The sequence below is a fragment of the Polyodon spathula genome, chromosome 1 (genome assembly GCF_017654505.1).
Source record: "Polyodon spathula isolate WHYD16114869_AA chromosome 1, ASM1765450v1, whole genome shotgun sequence".
NCBI classification, from domain to species: Eukaryota; Metazoa; Chordata; class Actinopteri; order Acipenseriformes; family Polyodontidae; genus Polyodon; species Polyodon spathula.
This window is the reverse complement of record NC_054534.1, coordinates 61,455,537-61,482,416: the sequence shown is the minus strand read 5'-3', so window position 1 is coordinate 61,482,416 and position 26,880 is coordinate 61,455,537. Positions and strand designations below refer to the sequence as shown.

General features: G+C 36.3%; 1 protein-coding gene across 1 annotated transcript; it reads left to right on the top strand.

Annotated features, from left to right (window-relative positions):
* Positions 1–17,999: 17,999 nt before the first annotated feature.
* LOC121320560 (solute carrier family 22 member 5-like) lies at positions 18,000–22,181 on the top strand. Its single transcript, XM_041258991.1, has 6 exons — positions 18,000–18,133; positions 18,476–18,617; positions 19,389–19,489; positions 19,889–20,103; positions 20,887–20,967; positions 21,527–22,181. Exons 1-5 carry the CDS (start codon positions 18,096–18,098, stop codon positions 20,913–20,915), a joined length of 525 nt encoding a protein of 174 aa, XP_041114925.1. The 5' UTR covers positions 18,000–18,095; the 3' UTR covers positions 20,916–20,967; positions 21,527–22,181.
* Positions 22,182–26,880: the final 4,699 nt, after the last annotated feature.

Genomic DNA, 26,880 nt, shown 5'->3' with positions numbered 1-26,880 from the left:
GACTGCTCGTTCCTGCAGGTAGAACTGTTTAAATATTTTACATTTGTTCCTAGCTTGTGGGACTGTGCGCTCTATTCCTGTTTCTGAGAGGGCATCAATCACTTGTTGGTACACATGCTTGTTATGCTGTTTCGGGCGATCGAGCTGGCTCAACACACCCAAGCCACTAACTATACTTATTAATGCCCGGGTTTCCTCCTCGCTCTGGCGATTTTGAGTGGAGGGAACGTACGTTGTCTTTGGACATAGCTGGGACCATGCTTCACTTTAGTGTGCTTAACTTCAGTGTAGTTTTTACAGCAAGAGTATTCGCAAACAGGTGCTATAACAAGTGTACACTGCAATTCTTGGTAAGTGGTTCTTAAAATTAAGGGCCATGTAAGAACGATAAATACTGTAACTGATTAGAAGGCCGTCTTTGTTGTTTTCCATGTTGCTGCAGTGACAGTGTAGATGCTATAATGAGTAACTGTGAATAAGATACTGTTTTAGCAGACATATTTAAGTAAACATTTATTTAAATGTTTTTGGAATTAAAAGTATAGATGCAAAACTGTGACTTTTTTGTGAACATCAAAAAAATCACCCATGTATACATTTTTCTTTCCTCCTACACCTTTTTTTCTCTACCCCCTGTCCAGGTAGAAAAGGAGAATAGTAGCATTGTGATAAATAAAATAAAATAATAAAAAGGTAGACTAATTTAAAAAAAATCTTTGTCACTTCCATTTGGTTTATATATAGGTAATGTGTGTGTATATATAACAAATAAAACAAATAAATAAACAGTAAGCAAGTAAATAATTATGCTTCTAAAATAAATTTGTTTGCATTTAAACACCACAAGCTTGCGGTAGACATGCAAAGGAATAACTAAACTGCCCAACATCCCCCGAGTGGTGCATCCGGTAAAGGCACTCCGCATGCATCGTGCACTCTATAGCCTGGAGGTCGCCAGTTCAAGTCCAGGGTATTTCACTGCCAGCCATGGATGGGAGTTGCCAGGGGATAATTAGCATAATAATGCATAATTAGCCGAGCACAGCCCGCGGGGGTAGGCTTAGGTCGGCCAGGGTGTCCTCGGCTCACCATGCAGTGGTGTGGACTAGCCGGGCACCTGCAGGCTTGCCTGTAAGCTGCCCAGAGCTGCCTTGTCATCCAAAGCTGCAGCTCTGAGGTGGCTGCATGGCAGGCCTGCAGAGTGAAAAGAAGTGGTTGGATGATGGCACACGCTTTGGAGGACAGCATAATTATAATATAATTATAATATAATTAATACAACTGGCTATTTCAAATTGTGTCGCATAGGTTTCTACTGCGACCCTGTTAAGGATTAAGTGGTTAATGATAATGGATGGATATTAATTATTCTTTTTTTTTTTTAAATTTTTAAAGTCATTGCTTTGCGTACTGTATGAATAATATTGCCTAGTATAAGTGTTTATAAATGTTTTTTAGGCAGAAAAGGAGGACAGCAATATTGTAACCGATAAATATAATAATAATACAAAGACTAAAAAAAAAAAAAAAAAAAAAAAAAAACACCATTAACTCTGTTTTCTTGTACCATACAGTACTTCTCATTAATGAATATACAAAATTATACAGAGTAAGAAAACTTTGAAAGTGAACAGCTGCTGACCAGTTTTGGATGCCAAGTCTCATTTCCCATATCTCCAAGTGTCTAATGCTGCTTTGCTCAGGTAGACAGAGATGAGGGGCCCCTCTTAGCAAGTCTACTGATAAGGGCTTGTATCTTTGTGTATTTACCAAGGTTATTAAATTAGATCATAGCTTGCATTTAACTGTCTCATTTTTAGACTTAAGTTTTCCTGTAATAATACTTCTACTATTACAGTAAACCCTTAAATAACACTTACTTCAGCAACTTAACCCTTGTTAGCCAGGCTCCCATCTTATCATTCTCATCACCATCATCAGTGGGGAAAACGCCAAGGAAAGCAAGCTGGTTCTATCAAAGAGCCATGCATCTCTGCTGCATGCACCTTTCACCCAGAAAGGTGGTTGCACCTTGTACAAGGGAGGGTTTCAGGGTAACATGTACACACAGATGTAATAAAAGTGAATGAGTAGGTTGCAATGAAAGATCATCTGAGGTTATCCTACATAACACTTAACATGGTTAAATCTCTCTCTCTCTCTCTCTCTCTCTCTCTCTCTCTCTCTCTCTCTCTCTCTCTCTCTCTCTCTCTCTCTCTCTCTCTCAGTATATACAGTGGCTTGCAAAAGTATTCAGACCCTGACCAATTCTCTGATATTGCTGAATTACAAATGGTACATTGAAATGTCGTTCTGTTTGATATTTTATTTTTAAACACTGAAACTCAGAATCAATTATTGTAAGGTGACATTGGTTTTATCTTGGGAAATATTTTTAAGAAAAATAAAAAAAACTGAAATATCTTGCTTCAATAAGTATTCAACCCCTGTGCTGTGGAAGCTCCCAGTTTGCACTGATGAAAGAAATTGCCCTAACGAGGACACAATTACCTTACCATTGGCCTCCACCTGTGAACCATTAAAGTTGCTGTCACATTTTCTGGATAAAAACCCCACTGTTGAAGGATCATTGGTAAGGCTGTGAATCTGAAGGAAAATGAAGACCAAAGAGCATTCTACAGAAGTTAGAGATAAAGTAATACAAATGCATGGATTAGGGAAAGGGTACAAAATAATATCCAAGTAAGCACAGTTGGATCAATAATCAGGAAGTGGAAGCTGCATCACACCACCCAGGCACTGCCAAGAAAAGGCCGTCCCTCAAAACAAACAAGAAGGAGACTTGTGAGAGATGCCACAGAGACCAACAATCACGTTGAAGGAGCTACAGAGATTAGTGGCTGGGAGTGGAGTAATGGTGCACCAGTCAACCATATCAAGAGCTCTGCATAACACTGGCCTGTATGGGAGGGTGGCAAGAAATAAGCCGTTACTCAAAAAGTACCATCTGAAAGCATGTCTGGAGTTTGCCAGAAAGCATGAGAGTGACCCAGCTGTGATGTGGGAAAAGGTTTGGTGGTCAGATGAGACCAAGATATAGCTTTTTGGCCAAAACTCAAAGCGCTATGTGTGGTGCAAACCTAACACTGCCCATGGCTCAAGACACACCATCCCTACAGTGAAGTATGGTGGTGGCAGCATCATGCTGTGGGGATGCTTCTCATCAGCAGGGACTGGGCATCTTGTTACAATTGAAGGATGGAGCAAAATACAGGAAAATACTGCAAGAGAATCTGCTTCAGTGCACTAAAAAACTGAAGCTTGGGAGGAAATTCACCTTTCAGCAGGACAATGATCCCAAGCACAAGGCCAAAGCAACATTGGAGTGGCTCAAGAACAAAAAGGTGAATGTCCTACAGTGGCCCAGTCAAAGTCCTGATCTCAATCCCATTGAGAATCTGTGGCACTATTTGAAAATTGCGGTCCACAAGCGTCGTCCAACCAACCTGAAAAACCTGGAGCAAATCAGCCAAGAAGAATGGGCCAAAATCTCTCCGACACTGTGTGCAAAGCTGGTACATACTTACCCCAAAAGACTTAAAGCTGTTATTGCAGTGAAAGGTGGCTCTACCAAATACTAATGTGTGGGGGTTGAATACTTATGCAAGCAAGATATTTCAGTTTTTTATTTTTCTTAAAAATATTTCCCAACATAAAACCAATGACATCTTGAGTTTAAGTGTTTTAAAATAAAATATCGAACAGAACGAAATTTCAACGTACCATTTGTAATTCGGTAATGTGATAGAATTGGTCAGGGGTCTGAATACTTTTGCAAGCCGCTGTATATATATAATGCTTTGCATTTAGGCCAAAAAGTTCCATTTTAGTTTCGTCAAACCACAAAACTTTTTGCCACATGGCTACAGAATCTCCTGATTCTTTTTTTGCATACTCCAAATGGGATTCAAGGAGGGCTTTCTTGAGTAATGGCTTCCATCTTGCCACCCTACCATACAGGCCAGATTTGTGGAGTGCTTAGGATATTGTTGTCATGAACACTTTGACCAGTCTTGGCCATAAAAGCCTGTAGCTTTTGCAAAGTTGCCATTGGTCTCCTTCTTGCTCGGTCATCCAGTTTGGAGTGACGTCCTGATCTAGGCAGGGTCTTGGTGGTGCCATACACTTCCACTTCTTAATAATCGTCTTGACCATGCTCCAAGGGATATTAAAGGCCTTTGATATTTTTTTATACCCATCCTCTGATTTATGCCTTTCAAAAACTTTGTCCCGGAGTTCTTTTGAAAGTCCCTTGGTGCTCATGGTTGAGTCTTTGCTTTGAAATGCATTACCCAGCAGAGGGAAACTACAGGAACAGCTACATTTACTTTGAAATCATGTGAATCACTACAATGTAACACAGGTGGAGGACACTTAACTTGGTGTGTGATTTTGAAGGCGATTGGCTGCACCTGAGCAAATTTAGGATTGCTATTACAAGGGGGGTGGAATCTTATCCAACCAAGGTATTTCAGTTTTAATTTTTAATTAATTTTTTATATATTTCTAGAATATTTTTTTCATATGGAAGTTGGGGGGTAGGGTGTGTAGATAAATGAAAAAAAAACTATTTTAATGCATTTTAATTTCAGGATTGACACATACCAGACTGACAGGGAAATGGAATACAGAATACAGAATACATAATTTTTAATATTTAATATACATAATATTTCTGCATTGTAGATTATCTCCAAAGTACGGATAATCACAGCATATGTTGCACAACAAAATAGCATGTCTAAAAAAATAACAAATTTAAACTATTAGAAATGAATCCTAACCCAATAATCTTTGAGTTAACATAAGCCAGACAGCATAAGTTTACCTGCACTTACCGTATCAGAAAAGAGTACATAACCTTAGACATCTGTACTTTTTCTCTTGTTGAGAGCGTTTTGTCTTTCTATGCTGGGCACCTGAGAATTGTTTCCTTTTACTTTCTGACTCCAACTTGTCAAAGATTAATTTAAGAGCAATCGATGCTGACAAACAACAAGGACTCATAGTGCAGAATGAGCAGAGTACTCTGCGCAGTACTGCCTGCTGCTAATGTTAACTCGCCCGTCTCTGCATAAACTTAAATATTCTAGCATGGCTGCAAATGTTTATTTTAAAGCAAAGTACGTGAGAATTTCAATTTTCAAATATGTAGGCATTTTTTTATGGGTTAAGAAAAAGCGAAAAATCAGCATACAAAATAAACAGGCTAATGGGAAAACTTTCAAAAAGTTGCCCCCACCATTGAAAGTGTTGTACACATCTGCGTACACTGCGTATGCCCTGCTACGCCACTGTTCACAGGGACCATGACACTTTACTTCCTCGGGTAAAATGTCTTTGTTTGATGTAAATTACTCTCAGTCTTTCAGGCTTCAGATGCACATTGTTTTGAAAAATCCTTGAGCAAGGCTAGATAGGGCAGGTTTAAAAATACTGTACTGATGTTTACTGTCTTTGATACATATTGAGAAAGTTCAAATAGAGCTGAAAATAATGTGCTTAGTCGCTAATATTACTGGAGTAAAAACTCTTTCGGAGGTAAATATTGATGGAGTTCCAGTATTTCCAACGTCACTCAGTTCTTTGAAACAACCCTTTGTGTTGTTACACACAAGAAGTTAAACTGAAATCGAATTAGTTTCCCTCATCGCCATTCATGGCCTTTATTTTTATACACAATTTAAAACTGGGTTGTATCTGTGCTGGTGTACTGTAAGACGTACAGTATACACTGCCTTACTGTGAACAGTCATCATCAAGAAACTCTTCTTTGAAATTATTTGCTTACTTCTAGCACTTTCAAGTTTTTTAAAACCAAAAATTGGTACCAAATACAAAAACTTTTATTTGGATATGTAGGGTAAGTGTACCCATTAAGCCCACCACCACTTATGATCAACAGTTTAAAAAAGAAAAAAAATTCTACTTTTGTTTTTTTTTCAGTCTTGATGAATCCAGTGGGTTGTTCTACTTATCTTACTTTTTGTAGACAATCAGAGTTTTTGTTCTTAAGATATGCATACTTTTCTGTTTGTAATTGCTGGTGGCCTTGTTGAAAAGCACAAGAAAACTTTTACTTTTTTTTTAAATGTATTTAAAAGGTAAGTATTAATGCTTTTTGTAAATTTAAGAGATTAATGTTCTGAATCTTAGTTAGAAAATATGTCTAATTAGTACTTTTATAAGTAATATTATCATCTACAAAGATGGGTTATCTGGAATTTTAGAAACTAAACATGTGATAGGCTTCAGATTAGTCATATGGTATTATACTTACTTAAAAAAAAAAAAAAAAATTCTGCATATCCCATACCTTCTGGTGACTTTTTTCTTACTTTATTATAAAATGAAAAGCCATAAGCAGTGCAGATCATCCAGAGTGATATGCCAGGTTCATGACAGATCATCCAGAGCTCAGTCAGAAAATCTGAACAATTTCTGCATGGAAGAGCCAACATCAGATCCTACTATACTGGAGCACTGCTTTAATGAAATTCTCACAAATTCACAGAATGAAAACAATGTCCATGACAAACCACAAAACATATTTAATGTAGATGAAATTGGCTTCATCATAGACCCTGTATCTGACCAGATCCTGCTCCAAGAGGATCGAAAAATACATACCAAATCCCTGGGGGTACTGGAAGAGAAGAAATAACTGTATGGATGACTGGCGGCTAGGATAAGTCTGCCTCCATACGTAATATACAAAGGTAAACGCTTCTATAGCACATGATGTCAGAATGGTCCAAAATTAGTAAAGTATGCTGTGTCTGATCATGGCTGGATGGAGAGATCACTGAAGCGTCCTCCAAGGTCTCAAATATGAAGTTTTCTAGTCTTTATTTTTGATGGATATACTTCACATGTCTCTGAAATTAGCTCTAAAAGCAAAGTTAAATAGCGTGCTCCTCTTGAGGCTCCCATCTCATCTAACTCATCTTACAACCCCTGGACAAAGCTGTGTTTGGAGAGGTAAAACAAGGGGAGGATGAAGCTACAATGTCAAGCACGTGTCAGTCGTGACAAGATCAGAAAGATTTTCCATCCACGCTGAAGGATGTGCTTGATGTGGCTTTAAAGTCACACACTTTGATAAGCGAAATGGGTTTGTATTTTATTTTAAAAAAACCTGTAGTAATATGCAGTGTGTAAAGGGAAATAAATTATTCATCTAAATATCATGTTTTCATATTTTAAAAAGATAATTCTGAATTTCAACCTTTAAAAAAGGAAACAATAAACACTGGGCTTAATAGGAACACACATGGGCTTAAATGGTACATGATGTACCTATTAAGCCCAGTCCAGATTTAAATCATATTTTGAAAGTTATTTTATTGTCAAAAATAATATTAGTTTATATAAAGTAATGAAACAGCAAATTAATGACGAATCTTTCATTTACACCACTCTTCACTAGCAGAAAGCCTGAGCTAAATATCTAAAAAAAAGGGTTCAAACTAGATTTGGTGGCTTAAAAGGTACACTTACCCTAATTTGTCAGTTTACACTGTCAGTGCCGGATAAACTAATCAAGTTTCAGCTCAATCACTTCACCGGTTCCCAAGAAGAAGATTTCGAAGAGTTTCTAAAAAATGCGTCAAACGGCCATTTTTCTTTCCGGTCAACACAATTTTTTAAAAGCCAGTTGTATTGATACAGTATACAAGATGCTTGTAAAGTTTGGAGTTAGTCAAGTAAATCGTTTGTCAACAGACGCAGGTTTAAATTTCAAATCTAAACGTATAAGTGGCGGCCATCTTGTTTTATAAAACATCACTATTTTCACACATTTGTTTCCCATTGTTACTGGGACGATAACTACCAAGTTTGGAGTTTGTTGGACAAACGGTTTTCAAACAGCAGAAGTTTGTTTTTAGGGGCGCGTTTCGGTAAGATTTGTGGCAGCCATTTTGACATTAATATTTATCACAGCAACGTCTGCGTCGCAAACTTGATGCGGGTTTGGATGCTGATGATTTATGCCAAATTTCAGATCAATCACTTCACCGGTTCCCAAGAAGAAGATTTCAAAAGGTTTATTGAAAAATGTGTCACGGCGCCAATTGCAAGGATGCAGCAGCCAAATGTTTTCAGCATCTGACATTCAATGTATCCAGCTTGTTAACTGCCAAGTCAGAACCTGATCAGTCACACAGCTTTGAAGCAGCAGCAGTTGAAAGTTTTGGGAAGAAAAAAATAAATAAAATCTTAGCAATAACAATACATAATGCAATACAGAATTTCTCTGAAAATATTTTCTGTAAATCAAGAGCCAACAAAATCTACATGTTACCTCTCTACTATATTCAGTGCAGTGGAGGAGCGTGCGTGTGTGGATGGTGGAGGAGTCAAGTATAAGACAGGACTTATGGTGAAAGGCATGGACTATTGGCTATTGCAGTAGGCCATCGCTGTCAGAAGGCAGAGTTAATATGTTTAAAAGATCATGAGAACACTATGGGAAAGTACTAAGGAGCTCAGTACAGAGGACATAAATCCCCCATTTTGAAAAATATTTTCCCCCATTTTTTCCCATCCATGGCTTTGATTTCCCCTACAAATGGGGGTGGGGTGAGGGGGTGGGTTCCCCCAATCTGACAACCCTGCCTGTTGTTCGCTTGCCTGTATATTTCTTATATGGTGACCTATAATGTCTTGGTTAAGCTTGTTAACTGAGTAAAGCCTCATCTTTCAAACAAGACCCACCTGTCTATGTTCCTCCCCTGAGCTATTGAGAGTAATGTGAATGGACACTGTCAGTCAAAATATGCACCAGTTGTACTACTTGATAAGCAAGTTCAACTTGAATGTGTCTTTTTGTGTTCATTGGGCAGCCTGGCCTCCCATGAAGGTGTTAACTAGGTGGGGTTCAAACAAAACCAAAAAAAAAAAAGTGTGTAACGTTGATAACTGAAAAACGTAGCAACAACTAGGAACTGAGATAATGACAATCAGAAAGATACAGACAGTGCTGCAAATATTCTGCTAGATATCAAAAAGCACAGCTTTCGTGACAAGACTTGAAAATCCTGCGTGTTGATACTGGTATGCTGAGCAGTAAACTCCTCCCATAAAGCTCATAAGTAGGTGGGATTCAAACAAATAAAAAAAGGCGTGTAATGTTGACATTTGAAAAACACAGCAGCAACTCATAATGACAACCAGAGAGACACAGGAAGTACTGCAAATATTCAGGTAGAAATTAAAAGGCACAGCTTTTAGATTTGTATGCTGGTGTGCTGAACAGTATTACTAGATTTCAGAAAAAGCTCCAGGTTTATTAATGAAACAAAAAATGAAACTAGCAATTGTATGGTTGTCTTGAAACCTACCAAACAGGGTAAATATTAGATGTGTTTAAACATAAAATACAATTGTTTACGTGGAAATGTGAAATTATGACGATATTACTTCATTTTTGGGTGACTGGGGTTTATTCCAAAAGACTATATTTTTCTTATTAAGCATTAGTACTATCCCTAATGGTTATGTGGGGATGTCCATGGTATTTCTGGCAGACATCCCATCACACCACTGCAAACTGCCATACCTCAAGGAGACCGGCGAAGCTTTGAATCAGTCTTTACCAATGCAAGTGATAAATGGAGAAATTATTTACAGCAGATGCTCTCAGTACAAATGGGTCAATACTTCTAGGACAGGATTTTTAAATGACACGGAAAGCTGCCTGGATGGCTGGGAGTACAGCACAGAAAGATACACCTCCACCATAGTTACAGAGGTAAGTGAATTAATACTACAACACTTCTTAAAGAAATGTGATGTTTTTATATATATATACAGCTCTGGAAAAAATTAAGAGACCATTGCAAAATTATCAGTTTCTCTGGTTTTATTATTTATAGGTATGTGTTTTATTCTATAAACTACTGACAACATTTCTCCCAAATTCCAAATAAAAATATTGTCATTTAGAGCATTTATTTGCAGAAAATGACAACTGGTCAAAATAACAAAAAAGATGCAGTGTTGTCAGACCTCGAATAATGCAAAGAAAATAAGTTCAGATTCATTTTTAAACAACACAATACTAATGTTTGAACTTAGGAAGAGTTCAGAAATCAATATGTGGTGGAATAACCCTGATTTTCAAGCACAGCTTTCATGCGTCTTGGCATGCTCTCCACCAGTCTTTCACATTGATGTTGGGTGACTTTATGCCACTCCTGGCGCAAAAATTCAAGCAGCTCGGCTTTGTTTGATGGCTAGTGACCATCCTTCTTCCTCTTGATCACATTCCAGAGGTTTTCAATGGGGTTCATGTCTGGAGATTGGGCTGGCCATGACAGGGTCTTGATCTGGTGGTCCTCCATCCACACCTTGATTGACCTGGCTGTGTGGCATGGAGCATTGTCCTGCTGGAAAAACCAATCCTCAGAGTTGGGGAACATTGTCAGAGCAGAAGGAAGCAAGTTTTCTTCCAGGACAACCTTGTACTTGGCTTGATTCATGCGTCCTCCACAAAGACAAATGTGCCCGATTCCAGCCTTGCTGAAGCACCCCCAGATGAGTCCAATTTTCAGCTTTGCCCAACACCTGGTCGTCTAATGGTTAGACGGAGACCTGGAAAGGCCTACAAGCCACAGTGTCTTGCACCCACTGTGAAATGTGGTGGAGGATCGGTGATGATCTGGAGGTGCTTCAGCAAGGCTGGAATCGGGCAGCTTTGGCATGAATCAAGCCAAGTACAAGGTAAATTACATCTTTATCATGTATGCCAGGCATACATGATAAAGGTCAAAATAAAATAATATCAAGTTGCGATCTGAAAAGATTAATGAGATATGGACAGTTGGCATTGGTGGTCATTTAACTACATTAAAATAGATTGTAGACGATGGGCACCTCTCAAACTTTGTTTGAACATGGCACAGTTAAAAACCCTAGTGCCCACAATCAAGAAGTGTTTTTATATTTACTGGATGCATTTTCTGAACTAGGCAATCGGTTAGCTGATCACTTTGCAAATGCAACTGTGTCTAAAAAAACCATTGAAAATCATACAGAACAAATTTCTAGATTGAATGCTGGAAGTGTACAAGAAGAAAATTAAAACTGAAGTTTCAAGTGCAAGCTTCATGTCAGTAGAAGCCGGCGAAATGACAGATGTGTCATGTACAACTCAACTAGTGATTGTACTGCGGTATATCACTGAGGGCTCTGTAGTTAAGAGGTTTCACAGTTTTTTTGGAAGACAAAAGTTTTTTTCGAGACAGAATGGTTGAAGGATTAGCAACTCTTCTGAAGTAAGAACTGGAGCCTTACAATTTAAAAACGAAACTTATCACGTAGACATATGACGGTGCAGCTGTAATGAACGGTACATAAAATGGTATCCAAGCAAGAATCATAGAATGTTATCCATATGCACACTTGTTATGGTGACCAACTAAATATTATTATGCGACTGCTCAGGTTGTCAAACCAGTCAGTTTTCTTTGCAAATCTTTTAGTCTTCTCAACGTTTTTCTCAACATCTCCGAAATGAGCAGCTGTTCTTGACTACTAAAGTTGGATTTCAAGTTCTGAGGCAACACGGAGGAACTTTAAAAGCAGAACAGTAAACACTGTATATGAAAATCAAAAGGCTCTGCACAAGTGGTTTGAGTAAATTCAGAACGAGGACAGTTGGGATGATGGATCAGTTCAGCAATCTTATTGACGGCAGTTTCTGGGAAATAAAGTTTTTTCATTGTGAAGTGAAGTATCACCCAATGCTATGCAAAGAAAAATTAGAAAGTGAACGTTAGTTTACCTACCACAAAACCTGGTTCCCTGAAAGAGAAGATGGCCACCAAAACATTGCTATGGGATACACTCCTGCCTATTGGTAGGTGTCACTGAGCTCTTTAAAACTTTAGAACTTATTTGTAATCATGTTTTGATTTTAGTAATGACATTGTACTTTGTAATTTTCTTTTCTTTTTTTTTTTCCTGTAAAGTGTTTTGGGGTGGCATTGCCCTGAAAGGCGCTATATAAAAATACACTGATTTATTGATTGATTGAAATATTGTAACCTGGCCAAAGCAACAGAAAATACATTCTACCAATGTAGAATTATTGCACTCTTCAGATTATTTTATTAATGTTATTATTTGTTATAATTAAACAAATGTAGAATATTTAGGTTTATTTGATGTGCTATTTTATTCTGACTACAGCAAAAATGGCGGTACTCTGCACTCCGCAGTTTATGTGGTACTGTAGCTTTAACTGGAAGATCATGCGCACGGTGACGTTGCTGCTCACTGCTTGAGTAAGGTTGTGTTTTCGGATTAGCTTCTTCAGATCTGGTTCGGGTTAAGTGAATTTTCAGCATCGTAATGGGGTCATTCACAAGACAACCCTACCCTTAACACGACAAGATTTCGGGGTTCAGATTTCACCACTGTTAGGTCCATATTCCCAGTATTATAATCTGCACATCCATTTTGATTGCGAAGCGCATTAACGGCACGGTGAAAGACATTTCATTGCCATATTCTGCTGGAATTTTTTGTCTCTCAGCAGTACCTCTCAAAATGGCCGCATTAAGCGTTTGTTTTCCCAGTTTTGAAGCCAACCGTCAGAGGCTGAGAAATCCCCAACATTATGTTCTGCACCTGCTTTTAACGCATACGCTTTAAGCCTGTTATTGCTCACCGCATTCCTTTCTTCGATCATCCAGTCACAAACATCTAGATCCACAGCATTAGATGTAGGTTTCCTGTCTTGATGCAGAGATCGTAATTATTTGTTTTTCCCTTGGCACCGCACCCTCAGCTCAAATTCCGTTTATACCCACTCATGAATCTGACACCGGTCAATTTGGAACTCCCGTGACGCAGCTTTATAATTTTGATCATGTTGCCGCCACCAGTCAATGCGTTTAAGTTTAGTTTCAATGTAGTCGTGAAGTGCTCACAATTTATAACAATCAATACACAGAACTACTACTGTACTGCACAGCTTGTTCTACTCGCTTGAAGCGCGAAATTTGAAATCTCAGGTATTATTTGCACATGTTTTTTTTTTTTTTTTGCACATGGTTATTGGAAACGGTGAAAAATTGACATTCAGCTAAAAGTGAGGGTGGGGCCATAAAACATTGACTTTGCAAAAAGAACGTTTTAGCTATATATATATTATATATATATTATAATATATATATAACTATATAATATATATTATATATATATATATATTAGAAATCTAAATAAACCATGTCATATCCTTTTCAGTTATCCATTGTTGATGTTAGATGTCTAGTTTCTATAAGTTTACATATAATAGAAGTCAGGCTTATTGGTCTGTAGTTGCCTGGTTCGGTTTTGTCTCACTTTTTGTGGATCAGTATTACACTCGCATTTCTCCAGTCTGTCGGTACAACCCATCTCAAGAAGCTGTTGCATGATCTTACTTTTACACTGAAGTAATCGTATTTACTATGATGTTAAAAACCATACAGAATGACTTTATTTCATCCATTCAATTTACTGTGCTAGAAGAGATCAAGAAAGAAATTAACAAAGCTCCTTTTTTGCATGGCAGATTGATATATATATATATATATATATATATATATATATATATATATATATATATATATATACACACATTGAGAGCTTATGCATGCAGCCTACAGCACTCAGCATTCCCAGGTGGTCTCCCATCCAAGTACTAACCAAGCCCAGCATTGCTTTGCTTAAGCATTGCATGGTAAGTTTGATTTGAAGAGCTTTTTGCTGTCAGAGATGTTGCCCAGGGGTCACTACAAGGAAGTAGCTCTTCTTGACTCCTGGCAGATTGATGAAACCACAAGTTTGTGGCTGTGTCTCGTCTGAGTTAGAAGTCACCAGCCACCACTGTACAGAATGGTATAAATATTTTGTTGGTAATTTATTTAAGTTTATGTAAACTCCCCTACTAGGTTTGCTGCTTATCTTTTACAGAAAATATGAACTAGATGTAGGTATATCTAAAATTACCACTCACACAGGGGTCTGGGATTCTTTTTCAGGGTCTTGATTTCTTCACTAAAATTAAGTTAGGAAGGAAAGAGGTATACAAGGGAAAAGTCACAAGGGAATAAAGAAGGTGAAAGATAGAAATGCTGTATAACGATGGGTGAATAATCTTACACAGAGGGTGGAGGCGGCCCTTACCAAAATATAGACCTTCTGGCAAACTGTAGTGGCAAGTTTTCAGCAAGTTTGCTGTGAATATTTGCGGAAAACTTTTCACATTAGATGTTCTGGCAAACAGTTGTGGTATAGTAATAGCAAACTTCTGGTGAACTATTGTGAATATTGTGATTTTTTAATTTATTTTTTTTGTAGAGATGCAGTGGAAATATATGAAGCATTGAAAAAAACCTAACATGTATTTTTAAATATTTGTTTTCTAAAAATAAATTATATAAAAAAAGAATATATACACACCAGCTTGGGATTAGTTTTGATCATTCAGCTCACGTATTTAAACAGTGGAACACAATAACATGTTAACGATATCTTCACTGCCTAATGTCTTTACTTAAATATTCTTATAATACATGTTAAATATTCCCATTACACATTTTAATCCTAGTCACAGCGAACATAGAAACTATTTTGTTATACTCCAGGGTGTGTTTTGCTGACCGCATTTCTGCTTATAACAAAAGCATGTTATTTCAAGCTAGCTATATCTTGATCCGTACTTTCTTCATCTTATCAGCCTAAAAGTAATTTGAATGTAAATATGTATCAAATATTAAATAAATGAGTCACATTTTATGCCACTGTATTGATGAGTCCTATTTTAATTGGCTCAATGGCAGATACTTAGATCCCACACCATCATTTACCCCCTTTACTAACTTAAAAAAGCACTGAAAACTAGCTTTAAAACTTTATTCAATAAACAATCAGAATACATAAAACACTGAATAGAGCGCAATGTCAAGTACAACAGCTGTACGTCGGTTCCCATTCACTAAATATTACATTTTAAATGGAAAAAAAAAAATCCACATGGTAAATTAAGATAATAATTTGAAAATGATTAAAAGGTATCACAACAAAATAACATTCACATACTTGAAATATCAGTAGAAACATACAATTGAAATGTCTTAATCAAATACAATGCACTCTGTTTATAAGACTCACATCTGTCCTGGATGATTTGATTCTCATAAGCTATTGATTCTTAAAAGCGGACCGATATGATTACAATTAACAGGGTGTGAAATAACCGACGGCACTGGCAGCAATTGCCGAAGTGCCCAAGCACAAATTGCCTCCCACATTTTTTAAAACTTACGGCAAAAGTTTCCTGTAAAAACGCCCGTCACTGCCACCAGTGTCCCTCAGCACCAGCACATCGTGATCTACATCCTATTCACAGACTTGCTCCGCATCAGCTGGCACGTTCTGTCCCAATTTAATTTAATTCTGTCTAATCTCATCCTGCGAGAAAGTGAGTCATTATCATAATGTATTCATTATTGTTGCCATTCTCTTTACTGTTCCCCTCCCGACACTAAGCCATGAGAAAGACGTACTGTATCACGTTAATGACGGGCAAACAGATGGAGGGACACTTACGTTATACTGAGCTCAATATGACCGTGCTCCCAGGATTTTTCAACCACATGTATTTTTTTTTTTTCCTGAATCGAGTGTCCAGCAATGCACCATAAAAAAACTGAAAATCCTTTGCAACTGTAAACATCTAACATTATGTACATCCAGCTGTTGGATGATCGTTGTGATGCAGAGCACTCTCCATTGCCTGACAAGTGTGGGCTTTTTGAATAAATGGCTTTATTGAAGTCTGAATCCTTAATTCTCACCTTGTTGATGGCACACACTAAAACATAAAAATATGTATATATTAGTTGTATTAGACACAAAAGTTTTAAATCACTTACACTTACTGTTAAGAAGATAAGAAGTGTTGTCAGTCAGAATACAATAATATGATTCTACTGCAGCTGAGGGCTTAAGGGGATCCCATTCCCACTGCCTTTTTTCTGCCTCCCCATTTTTTTTTTGCCCACCAGCCGCCACTGATTATCCATTTATCAGTACATGCTCTTAATAGAATTTACTCTTATAGCACATTTGCTCTTAAATGTAATTATTTACTGTATTCTTTATTTTGCTCTTATTTGAATGTGATCTTATTTTCTACTGATTTTATTGTACCTTATAACTGTTCTTATCTGTGATGTGATATTCTGTAATGTGATATTTGCATTGTGATGTTTTGTTCAACTATAAGTTGCCCTGGATAAGGGCGTCTGCTAGTCTGCTAAGAAATTATTATTGGTAATGATATGATATTCCATATATACTAATCCATGATTAGTCTACCTAAAATTAATTAAATTGGGTTCTATGTGAAGCCAGCCATCAATGTATTTGCTGTTTGCAAAAAAAGGTAGTCATTTGTATTTCAGTGTTTTCTGACAGGGCGATGTCTACGGTTTCTGGTAGAATTCAAAACTTTTACAGAGACGTACAGAGTACAAAGTTGTCTTGAATTACAAATCCTTTCTTATTTTTTTTTTCAAAATAACAAGATGGATCGAGGTATATATACCGCACCACAACAGTATAAAATATTAAACGTGTATTTTTTTTATATGAGCCTTTCACACTGCCTGCGATTTGTTTTGCGATTTTGTCATGCGGCATCTAGCGAACTGACAAGGGGAACAGCTTCCCTTACCGCATTTGAGGAGATTTTTGGAATCGGGTCCAAACCGGGTATCCAGGCATTTTGTGTCTGATTCCGAAACTATTTTGAAAAACATGTCTGTATATCAATGTGTGAGTGGGGGGTATCTTATATACATATAAACAAGTACTAATCCTACAGGTCTACGTCAGCATAAAGACCATTAGAAAGACTACAACAATCACAGAGCAAGTCAAACTAAACTTATCACAGCCACGATCAGTCAGTAGTCCAAAACAAGGACAACAAAAAGCAAATATATGGACTATCAAATGTATTTTGGACAGAAAATAATTGTAATGTAATTTTTTTTTAATAATCAGTTTTACTAAAAACATAATAGTACTCTCCGATGCCGGATCCTTGATATTTGTATCCGGTTCATCGGGTCTGAAGCAGGAACTGGATACCCGGTTCCAAAGGAACTGGTTCGTACATTTCTAGAAGAAAAGAAAATTTTTGCAGTATGAAAATACCCGGAGCTGTACAATAAAGGACATAAAAATTATAAAGACGCAATGCCCTTTACCTTTACTGAAATAAGTATTCTGAAAAGCTATTCTGTAGTCTACATTTTTATTAGCTGTATAACAAGATTGTTATACTTGTGATGTTTCTAGCTGGTGATACAATCAGATGAGAGTCGCCTCTCACATTGCATGCACCTGTCACCACTTCTGTGAAAATTAGTGTCTCAGCGAAAGTACTGTACCATTTCATCACAGGACAAATCGCATTGTGTCCGGTGTGTGGAGATCTTAATGCTTAATTCAACTCCTGCTTTATTTGTATGGTAAAAGTTTGATTCTTATTAAATAAAATATAAGGCTCTTGAGGTTGAAAGGACATTATCCAGGACATTCAGCACATTATTACAATAGAGGATAACCTTCCCTACACTATGAACGTATTTTAAATCTTAAGTGTATTTCAATTTTTCTTCTAATCCATACCCATCCAAGGTGTATGCACTTTGATGAAACTTTTCTTTCCCTTATATGTTGTTGTTTATCCAAAGAGGATGGTGTCTAATGGCTAATGTTTTATTATTTAAATGATTTGTATACAGCTGCAACCCTACAAGATATGTATTTAAAACAAGATATATGCCATGTAATACCAATATCAAAAGTCCAGATAATAATAATTATCCAAGAAAGAAAAGGCGATTGGCCAGCTGTTTCATTTTTATTTCTCAGGCACTGAGCTCCTTGACAAATCTTCACGAGTTGCCTATTCAACCCTTGGAATCTGCGTATTTTATGGGCTGGGCTACATTATTCTTCCCCTGTTAGCATATTTTCATCGAGGCTGGAGGACGCTGCTGCTCGCAATGTCCCTTCCAGGACTGCTTTATATACCATTGTGGTGGTACGTGTGGACATGAAATAAATAATCTCCTTTCCAGTAAAGCCAGAGCTTGAAATAGTCCTGTTATTATTTATACTGATATTGCAATGTTTCCTTTCAGAGCTTTTCAGTGCAATTACATTTAATAATGTGTGGTGTTGTATGAAAATACATTGAAGATGACCTGCAATCCCTCATGGTTTTTTTTAACTACCTTATATTCTTGGTCTATCTCCACCATAGAATAACCTGCATTAAAATACTCTTCACAATCAAATAAATACTTTATACCATCTGAATACACAAAATATGACTAGAATCTGAATATAATAACACTAAGGGTTATGACTCCCTCAACTACAGGTTTATACCCGAGTCACCAAGATGGCTGCTTTCTCAAGTCCGAGTTGAAGACGCAGAAGCAATCATTCGAGCAGCTGCCAAGAAAAATGGCATTACACCACCAGAGAATTTATTTAAGGGAGAGGAATCCATGGAGTTTTTGGTATCTCTTTCTTCATGCCTTTTCTAATAAAGACATTTCACTTTACAGTACATCTATGTAGCTATGTTGTGATGAAACTGAAGACTGTCCTTAGCACTAGTTATTATTATAATCTCAGGGCATATGGAAGCTGTCTTTCTGTCAGAATGTCTGTCTGTATATGCCACAGGCACATTTTTGTATATTCATTACCAGCCCCTTGTACTGTGCATTTTTCATAGTTTACCCTGGTTTGCAATGTTTTTGGAATGTGCTTTACCATACCTAGCTGTTCTTTACAATGCTTACCTATGCTTCACCATGCTTTCACTATACTGTATTCTTTGCTATGCTTTTACTATGGGAAACTTTTTTACTGAGAGTAAGAGATACGCAGTGAATATACTGTAGATCATTATGATCTACTTGTTAGAGCACTTAGTAAGACCTGCTTTTTCTAGCAAATCCACTTCTAAACACTTCAGAAATAAAATATATTTATTGCAATCCTTAAAGTGAGAATGCTTCAATACCAATTGATTTCGACCAAACAGGACGGACAAAACATCAGTGCAAAATTGCACTGGAAGAGTTACAATAGAAAGAACCAAAGCTTTAGTTACTAGTTTACGATTAATATCCAGTCAATTAGATACAGTCTTTCAATATTGATTAAATATGATCATATCTTCAAAACATCCTTCTTTGTGTTACGAATAGCTGTTTTACGGCTGTGGCAGGAGAATGGAGGGTAACTGTCATTGACTTGACTTGCTTTTCATCCGCTTTCAGCAGCTAACCTCTAAAGAGAAGAACCAACATTCATACATCTACATTGATCTTATTAGAACAACTAACATAAGGAATGTGTGCATCATTACCTTCTTCATCTGGTAAGTTAAATGTCTTAACCAAAACGTCCAAAAAATGGGATTGTGAAACAGGAAAGGGTGTCTTTCTATTACTACAATGTGATCAAATAAAGCAGTTATATAGATTATAGATGGGCAGCCCTAAATTACAGAGCACCTCAATGTAATGAAGTTTATAATTTAGTCACATTATAGCCTAAAGTAATAGCAAACGCTCTTGTGTTTCTTTTAAATATATGGAACAACTTTTGTGTTAAACTTCTTTTTTATTTTATTTTAAAAACACACTAAACTTCTCTTTGAAAAAACAGCTAAACATTCAGTGCAGCTTTAAGCTTGAAAAGTGGCAAAAAAAAAAATACATAGGAAATAAGGTCCACAATAATTGAGTGACTTTTTTTTTTTTTTTTTTTTTTGCAGGATGGTTATTACCATCGGCTACTATGGCTTATCCTTGAGCACTTCAACCATGGTTGGGGATCCATATATAAACTGCTTCATTGCAGCAGCCACAGAGACTGCAGCCTACATTTCGACCTGGGGCATCTTAAAATGTACTCCCCTGCGCATTGCCTTTTCCAGCACGTTACTTCTTGGTGGAGCTGTGCTGCTACTCATCCAGCTTGTTCCTTCCAGTATGTTGTTTCAACCTTTTAATCGCTCCACTGTTTCAGAATATGGTGCCTAGTAGATTTGTTTAAACAGGTTTTGCATTTGCATGCTTTGCAATATACTGTTGAGGAAAAGACTGATGTATTTGTGTAAACAGAACTGTTGCCAACACTTTGTGATACCCCATAAAAGGTTATCATAAATTATATATTGTTTTCATGGTATTTCTGTACTTTTCCCATGGTTATACTATGCAGTTATCGTAAGTTACCCTGCTGTGCAATGTTATTAACCGATTAAGTACAACATACATTTTTCTTTGAAAAAAACAGAACACAAGCTGTATTTATGTAATTTGATGCATTACATGTAGACTTAACTTTTGTGGTTAACAAAATTAGAGTACGTTATCATAACCTTATAGTTAAAGAGAATATTAAAATAACAGGTTAAACGTGCTCCAGAAATTACAAAGTAGCCAGGACAATGGCACTTAATGGGTTAATTATAGCTCTCTATGCTTTACGGTGCTTTCCTTTGCTTTCACTGTGATTTATTACACTTTGCTATGCTATTACTATGGGAAACCTTTATAAGGGAATGCAAATGTCTGTTTTACATGTGATTAGGATTTTGTTATGCATTTTACATAGTGTGTTAAAAATGTATTGAAAAATACACACATTGTAAAATTGGTATCTCATTTAGCACGGTATCTTATTTTAAGTTGAGAATCAAGCCACAGCCTCAGTTAAAAGTAATTATTTCCTTAATAAATATTATCCTTAAAATTTTTTTTCCCACAGTCGTCTGGAACATGGGGGTGGGTGCGTGATCCATGGCATCCAGGACTGGTGGCATCATCGCTCCATTCATCGCCTTCATCGGTGACTACCGCTGTAACTCTTTGTGATCAGACAAACCTTAAATCAGCAATACTGCATTTTTTATTTGTATTTCTATCCTCAATGTATGTAGTACATTATAGGTACTGTAGCTTGGACAAGGCCAGTGATTTACAAATGGTCTGATGGTAAGGCAGCAACAAATAACAGAAGCTGCTTTGCTTAACTGGAGTGTAGGCCATTTAGAAGCAGATCAATCTAGGCAACAAACTATATACAGGTCTGTCTATTTAGATATTGTCCATAGAAGACAGAATAAATGTTACTTCTGATCATTCAAAATGCAAAAGCTTAACATATTAAAATGTTTGTTCTGTTTTGGCAGTCAGTTTCTTTTGAAGGTGACTCAACATATGTGAAAGTAGCTTTATAAAACCAACATTAGAAAATTGATCGGTAAAGTAAACCCTCACATAATCAAGTAATTTACATTAAATTATACCTATGTTCTTACATTGTACCTGATTTGTAATTAAGCATTACCATGTAACAATGTGAAATAACACTAAGCGGACATTTAAAATGTGATTTGCTCTTTCAGGGACATATAATAAAGCCCTGCCTTACATCCTGATGGGAAGCATTATGATAGCTGTAGGTCTCCTGGCCCTGTTTCTACCGGAAACAAGAAGTCTGACTCTGCCTGAGAAAATCAGTCAAGTACCCCCACTTACATGGTATGTTTCATATCATCACCTGTAACAATCAAAAAGTATTGTACAGTATTTGTTCATAGTTCCATGCAGTGCCATTAAATTGATTTAATTTATCCATGTCACTAATAACCAGGTGTTTATAAAACCGTAACATGCACGTATCTGATTACCCCTGTTACACATCTCTGACTACACCCGATCTATTGGTTGGAAATGTGCATACACTCAGCAGAGGGTAGTTTGGAGAATGCTGTAAGCTCTGCAGTTATGGTGTTCACCACCAAGCAGGGATGCCAACAGGCTTCAGAATTTACGGACACTTTAAGCCAGGTCAGGTTTTTTAACTTGTCTCTCAAAAGGCAAATTAATTGGTTTTTGCTGAACATGTAACACGAGTGTAAATTGTGTGAGCTGTCGCTAAAGGAATGTAATTGTTTAGCTAACTATTACTAAAAGCACACACCTGTCTGAGGGCGGGGATTACATCCTGTGAGGATCGTTTCCATCAATCAGACCTACACAGCTTGCTGATTTGCTGTATTTGTCTGACTGGGGGGACGGGACGGGACGGGACTGTGTGAAGCAGAAATAAGTACTACATTAATAGATAATTAACCCCAAGGTTAAACCAGTGCGGGTGAGTGCATAATTCTCTATAACGACGGAATTGCCCTATTTTGATACATATTGTTTACAATATAACATTTTAACCACTATGATTTTAATACATGATATGATGCTCTCCCAATAGAACTGCCACCACAATTGAACACATTTATTAAAGCCGCTCACACAATTCACACTCACTTTACTTGTTGATTTAACATCAGTTCATGTGTGGTTTAGTGGCGACCGTACCACCAAGCTTGAATAAAAGGCTTCAGTTTGTGATCATGCAAACAGTTGATAATGATTAGAATAACCCTGTTGCAGGGTGAAAGCCTTTAGTGTGCACAAGGTGTGTGTGGGAAAGTAAGGTTGAGGGGTTCATTTTTATATTGGTTTGTATCTATAGTGAAGACTATTGTTTTGTTTTTTTTATTATTTTATTTGATAGTTCTTAGTTAAGGTTGCCTACAAATTAATATCTGTCAGATCTTTTGAACAATTTCATCATATATTGGAAGCAGTGTTGGTGAAATGAATTTCAGTTATAACATAGTTAGCAAAAAAGATCTTACCTTGTTTTCAGTCCCTGAATTTTGTTTACCAAAAAAAAAGTTGTGTGCTTATTTGTGGTTTATACTTAAAATTAAATATAAATACTGACAGAGGTAGTAATCTACAAGAAAAAGCTGTTTGGAGCTCACCATCCTGAATATTAGGTGGTAAGTACAGCCAGTACTCTGTAAACAGGTTTGGCAGACTTTTCCATAACAACAGTTATTATATCTGTCAAAAGGATGACAGAATATGAAGTCATTCTGTTGGACTAAATCCATTGTTTCAGCTGCAACTAGGAAGCTACAAGTAATATGACTTGGCAAATTTTGAATGGTCTATCCAAATTAGCCATTAAAGGCTGTTTCTCCAACCAATGACTGAACATCTTGAGTCACACTTCAAACAATCTCTTTGCTCATCACACTGGGCACTGTTTCAGTTAAATCTGAAGTACCAAACCAGCTAATCAGAAAAACATAAGAAGCATTGTCCACATCTGCTGGGTTACCAGAGAAAGAATTGGTCTTTGCTTTAAGTTCAGCCATTCTCCATTAAATCTCTAAAATATTGAATATGTCGATATGTTTTCCCAACACATAAGTACTGTCTCCTATAACAATGAAAGAAAAGTATGTAAAATTAATAAATAAGACATACATTATATGCAAGTATTCAACCCAGACCTACAAGTGTATTGACTGCAGTTATGCAATATTTGCATAACTGTAATTTCTATTGATTGGGGAAAAAATTAACTAGTGAATTGGTTGTGAACACTAAGTTAGTACACTGGGAATCAATATGGGCTTTTACAGTATATAGAATACTGTTACTTTATGAGAATAATACTTTTCTAAAACGTTTAAACATTTTCTAATATTTACTAACATACTATTCATTAGAAATTGTTGAGAATTGTGTCCTTGATGATTTCATATTCAGCCAGAAAATACAGCAACTCTTTATGATACATATTATTCTCTTGTTTTGCTAAGCTGTTTTTCAAAAGAGTCATTCAAACCACTTTTTTGGACTTGGTTAAAATGGTCTTTTTTATTTACTGTACCAGTTTAATGCTCACTCAGCCCTACGGTTATGAAGTAGGTGGATGCACACCAAATAAAGGCTACATCCCAGCCAGTCAGTAGGTTATGATTCCAGATACCTGAATTACCCCTGCCTCCTCCTGACATAAAAACTTAAGATCTGTCATCCTTGTCGAGGGCATGATGTTAGTGCTCACTTTTAATTACTATTACAGAATGTAAAAATAAGATCTACTAAAAGAAACTTCATAATTTCAATGACAATACATTCTCATTGTCAAATAACAAATGTCAAATAAAATGGCATTATATCACACATTTATGAGGGATTGATGTACTGAGTAGTAGATTGTAATTACTTTAATTCCTCCACTCCAGCGTCAATATTGTTCTAGGCAGGGTTTTCCAGTCCTGGTCCTGGGGACCCACGACCCAGCAATCTATTATTGATCTGTTCTAGGTCAAAAGGTCAGATTTTTTGTCTAGTTCTTAAATGATCATAACCCAGCTTTATCTTAGGGATCAGTCATTTGTTTGTTGGTATTTTGCTATGGGGCAATTTAAAATAAAATCATTAGCATTACAATTAAATTATCAATGGTACTGAAATTCTAAACATAGAATTCCTTACCTTACTCATTAATCACTGATGATCAAAGGACTTTATTACAGTTATATATTGATATAGATAAAGAAGGATGATTTAAATTTGATGTTGTATAATTAAAAGTACTATACCTGTACTTGGTAGAATAGGTGCCAGTTGATGTGTGTCGTGCATATTTACATTGTATATCTAGGGTTTATGTCCTCGTCAATTACCATTAAAGAAAATACCCATTATAGCTCATAATATAATTATTAACCATAATAAACAGAATACCTCAATAAGAACTAGGGATTCTGGCTTAATTATCCCTAGATTCATGATGAAAAGAGATTAACAATTAATATTATGTATGTTTAAGTATTTCAAATCAGTCATAAATGTGTATTTGTTATAAGACAAAAAGAAACCTAACAATCCAAATTATTATTACATTTATTCATATGCTCAAAGGAAGAAGAATAAAGGCTAGGCTTCATAGTTAAAAACATCTATAAAGAAGAAACAAAATAAAACATTCTAGGAAAAGTAATGCATTGTTAAATGTTCATAATTAATCCTTGATATGCTGTCTGGTCATAGAGTTCTGCATTAGTGAAGCAGTCTTAAATAGTTCATCGCGCATTGCTTGTTTGAGTCAGGCATTACATATACATGCACCAGTTTGCTCATGGCTAAGTACACATGTACAATGTTCAGCATCTAGTTGAATAGACACACATTACGTATTGTGACGATATCAAAAGTATGGCTTCAGTTCAGTTACTTGTAAACACACAATATAAGTTTGATACTTATTCTGTTGGTGGGATGGTTAAAACAAAGTCTTCTTAACACAGTCGTCCTCTCTGTAGAAGTTAGCTGTGCAGTAGCGCAGTGCAGTATCTCTGTGAAGGCTGTTGGCAAAAGCTTTCGTTGTTCCAGAGGAAGTCCATCTTCTCCAGGACAGCTTTGAAGATTACATCATTGAGTCTTTGTTGAAGAACTTCAGCATTTGATGAGTTGAGAGAGATGAGATGTTTTGAAGAAAGAGCAAATCCAGCAAGAATCCAGAGAGAGCCAAGAGAGCATCCAGAGTCTAGAGAGAGTGAAAATCCTTGTTTTGAGTTTAAATAACACAATGTATAGGCGTTCCCTTGTACTGTAAACAAATCCTTATCGGTCCTTCCATTGGTTCACAGTATTTGATAGACAGTTGAATGTCACACAAAAAGGGTGTGTTAGAAATGGAATGTATCTGTCTATTTCATTATCAAAGGATTTAACATTTATCATTTAAACCTTCTGTTCAATATAACTTTAGTTACATTCATTGGAGAAGCACACGAATTTCAGTTTCATTCTCTACAAAATTACGATTAGAAGCATATAAAACAAATACAATCAAAGAATAATATTTTTAAATAGTTATTAGTTTATAATATTTATTTAAAACACAATAAACCCTTCAGATTTATTGGGAAACTTATTTAAAATAACTATTAAACTTGTGTCCACAAGTTATGTAATTAAAAATGATACTTAAAGCATTTTAACTAACTTTTAACACAATAATGGTACAACTGCATCATCACTATAGCTTGCTTGGTAAGTTTTATGACACCTTAGGAGACCAGACAATCAGATAGCATTTTGGAAGGAGAGCTTCAAAGAGTTAATACAGCTTGTGGCCTGTGCCTTATCTACAACCTTTGAAGTTCTGGAATCTGTGTTTCAATACAGATGTCAATACAGACAACAGAATTAAATATCTGAGAAATGCTTATATTAAAATTAATTTAACCATGAATTTCCTTGACATGTGCAAACAAACCTTAGGTAACCATTTGAGTCTGTGTGTGATATAATGAATCTGGTATTGTTAAACTGTCAAAAAGATGCCCATTCCCTGACAAATTTGCCTGAAATCACATTATTTCATCATTATATGCATGTTGTGTGGTAGTCATCTCAATGAATGCATAGCATAAATTAATAATTGTAATAAAGTATTTTATGGAATTATCAGTCTGTGACTATAATTGTGGCCATTATCTGCCCTACACAGTGCCACATGTTGGTGGAAAGATACATAAGTTATTTAATAATAGTAGTAATTAAAAATAAAAAAAACTAAATAATTTATCTTTCTATCGTATAGATACCAAGGCTTCTACAACATAAAACACTGAACATTGACTTCTGTCTTTGTTTCCTAGCTGCTGCAGCAGAACAGACCCATCTCCTGAAATTGAGTTGGATGATAACAGCAAAAGAGTTACTAGTCAGCGCAGCGCTTCAAATCTCTAAGTGGAGGAATTCATACTGATAAGATTTTTCACCCTTTCAAGAAACATTTTTCACATTTTTCAGTGCAGTTTTTTTGTAATTTATAGATAGACATTTTGAGCTATAACTGGCTTTGCCAAAAGAAGTAGCAACT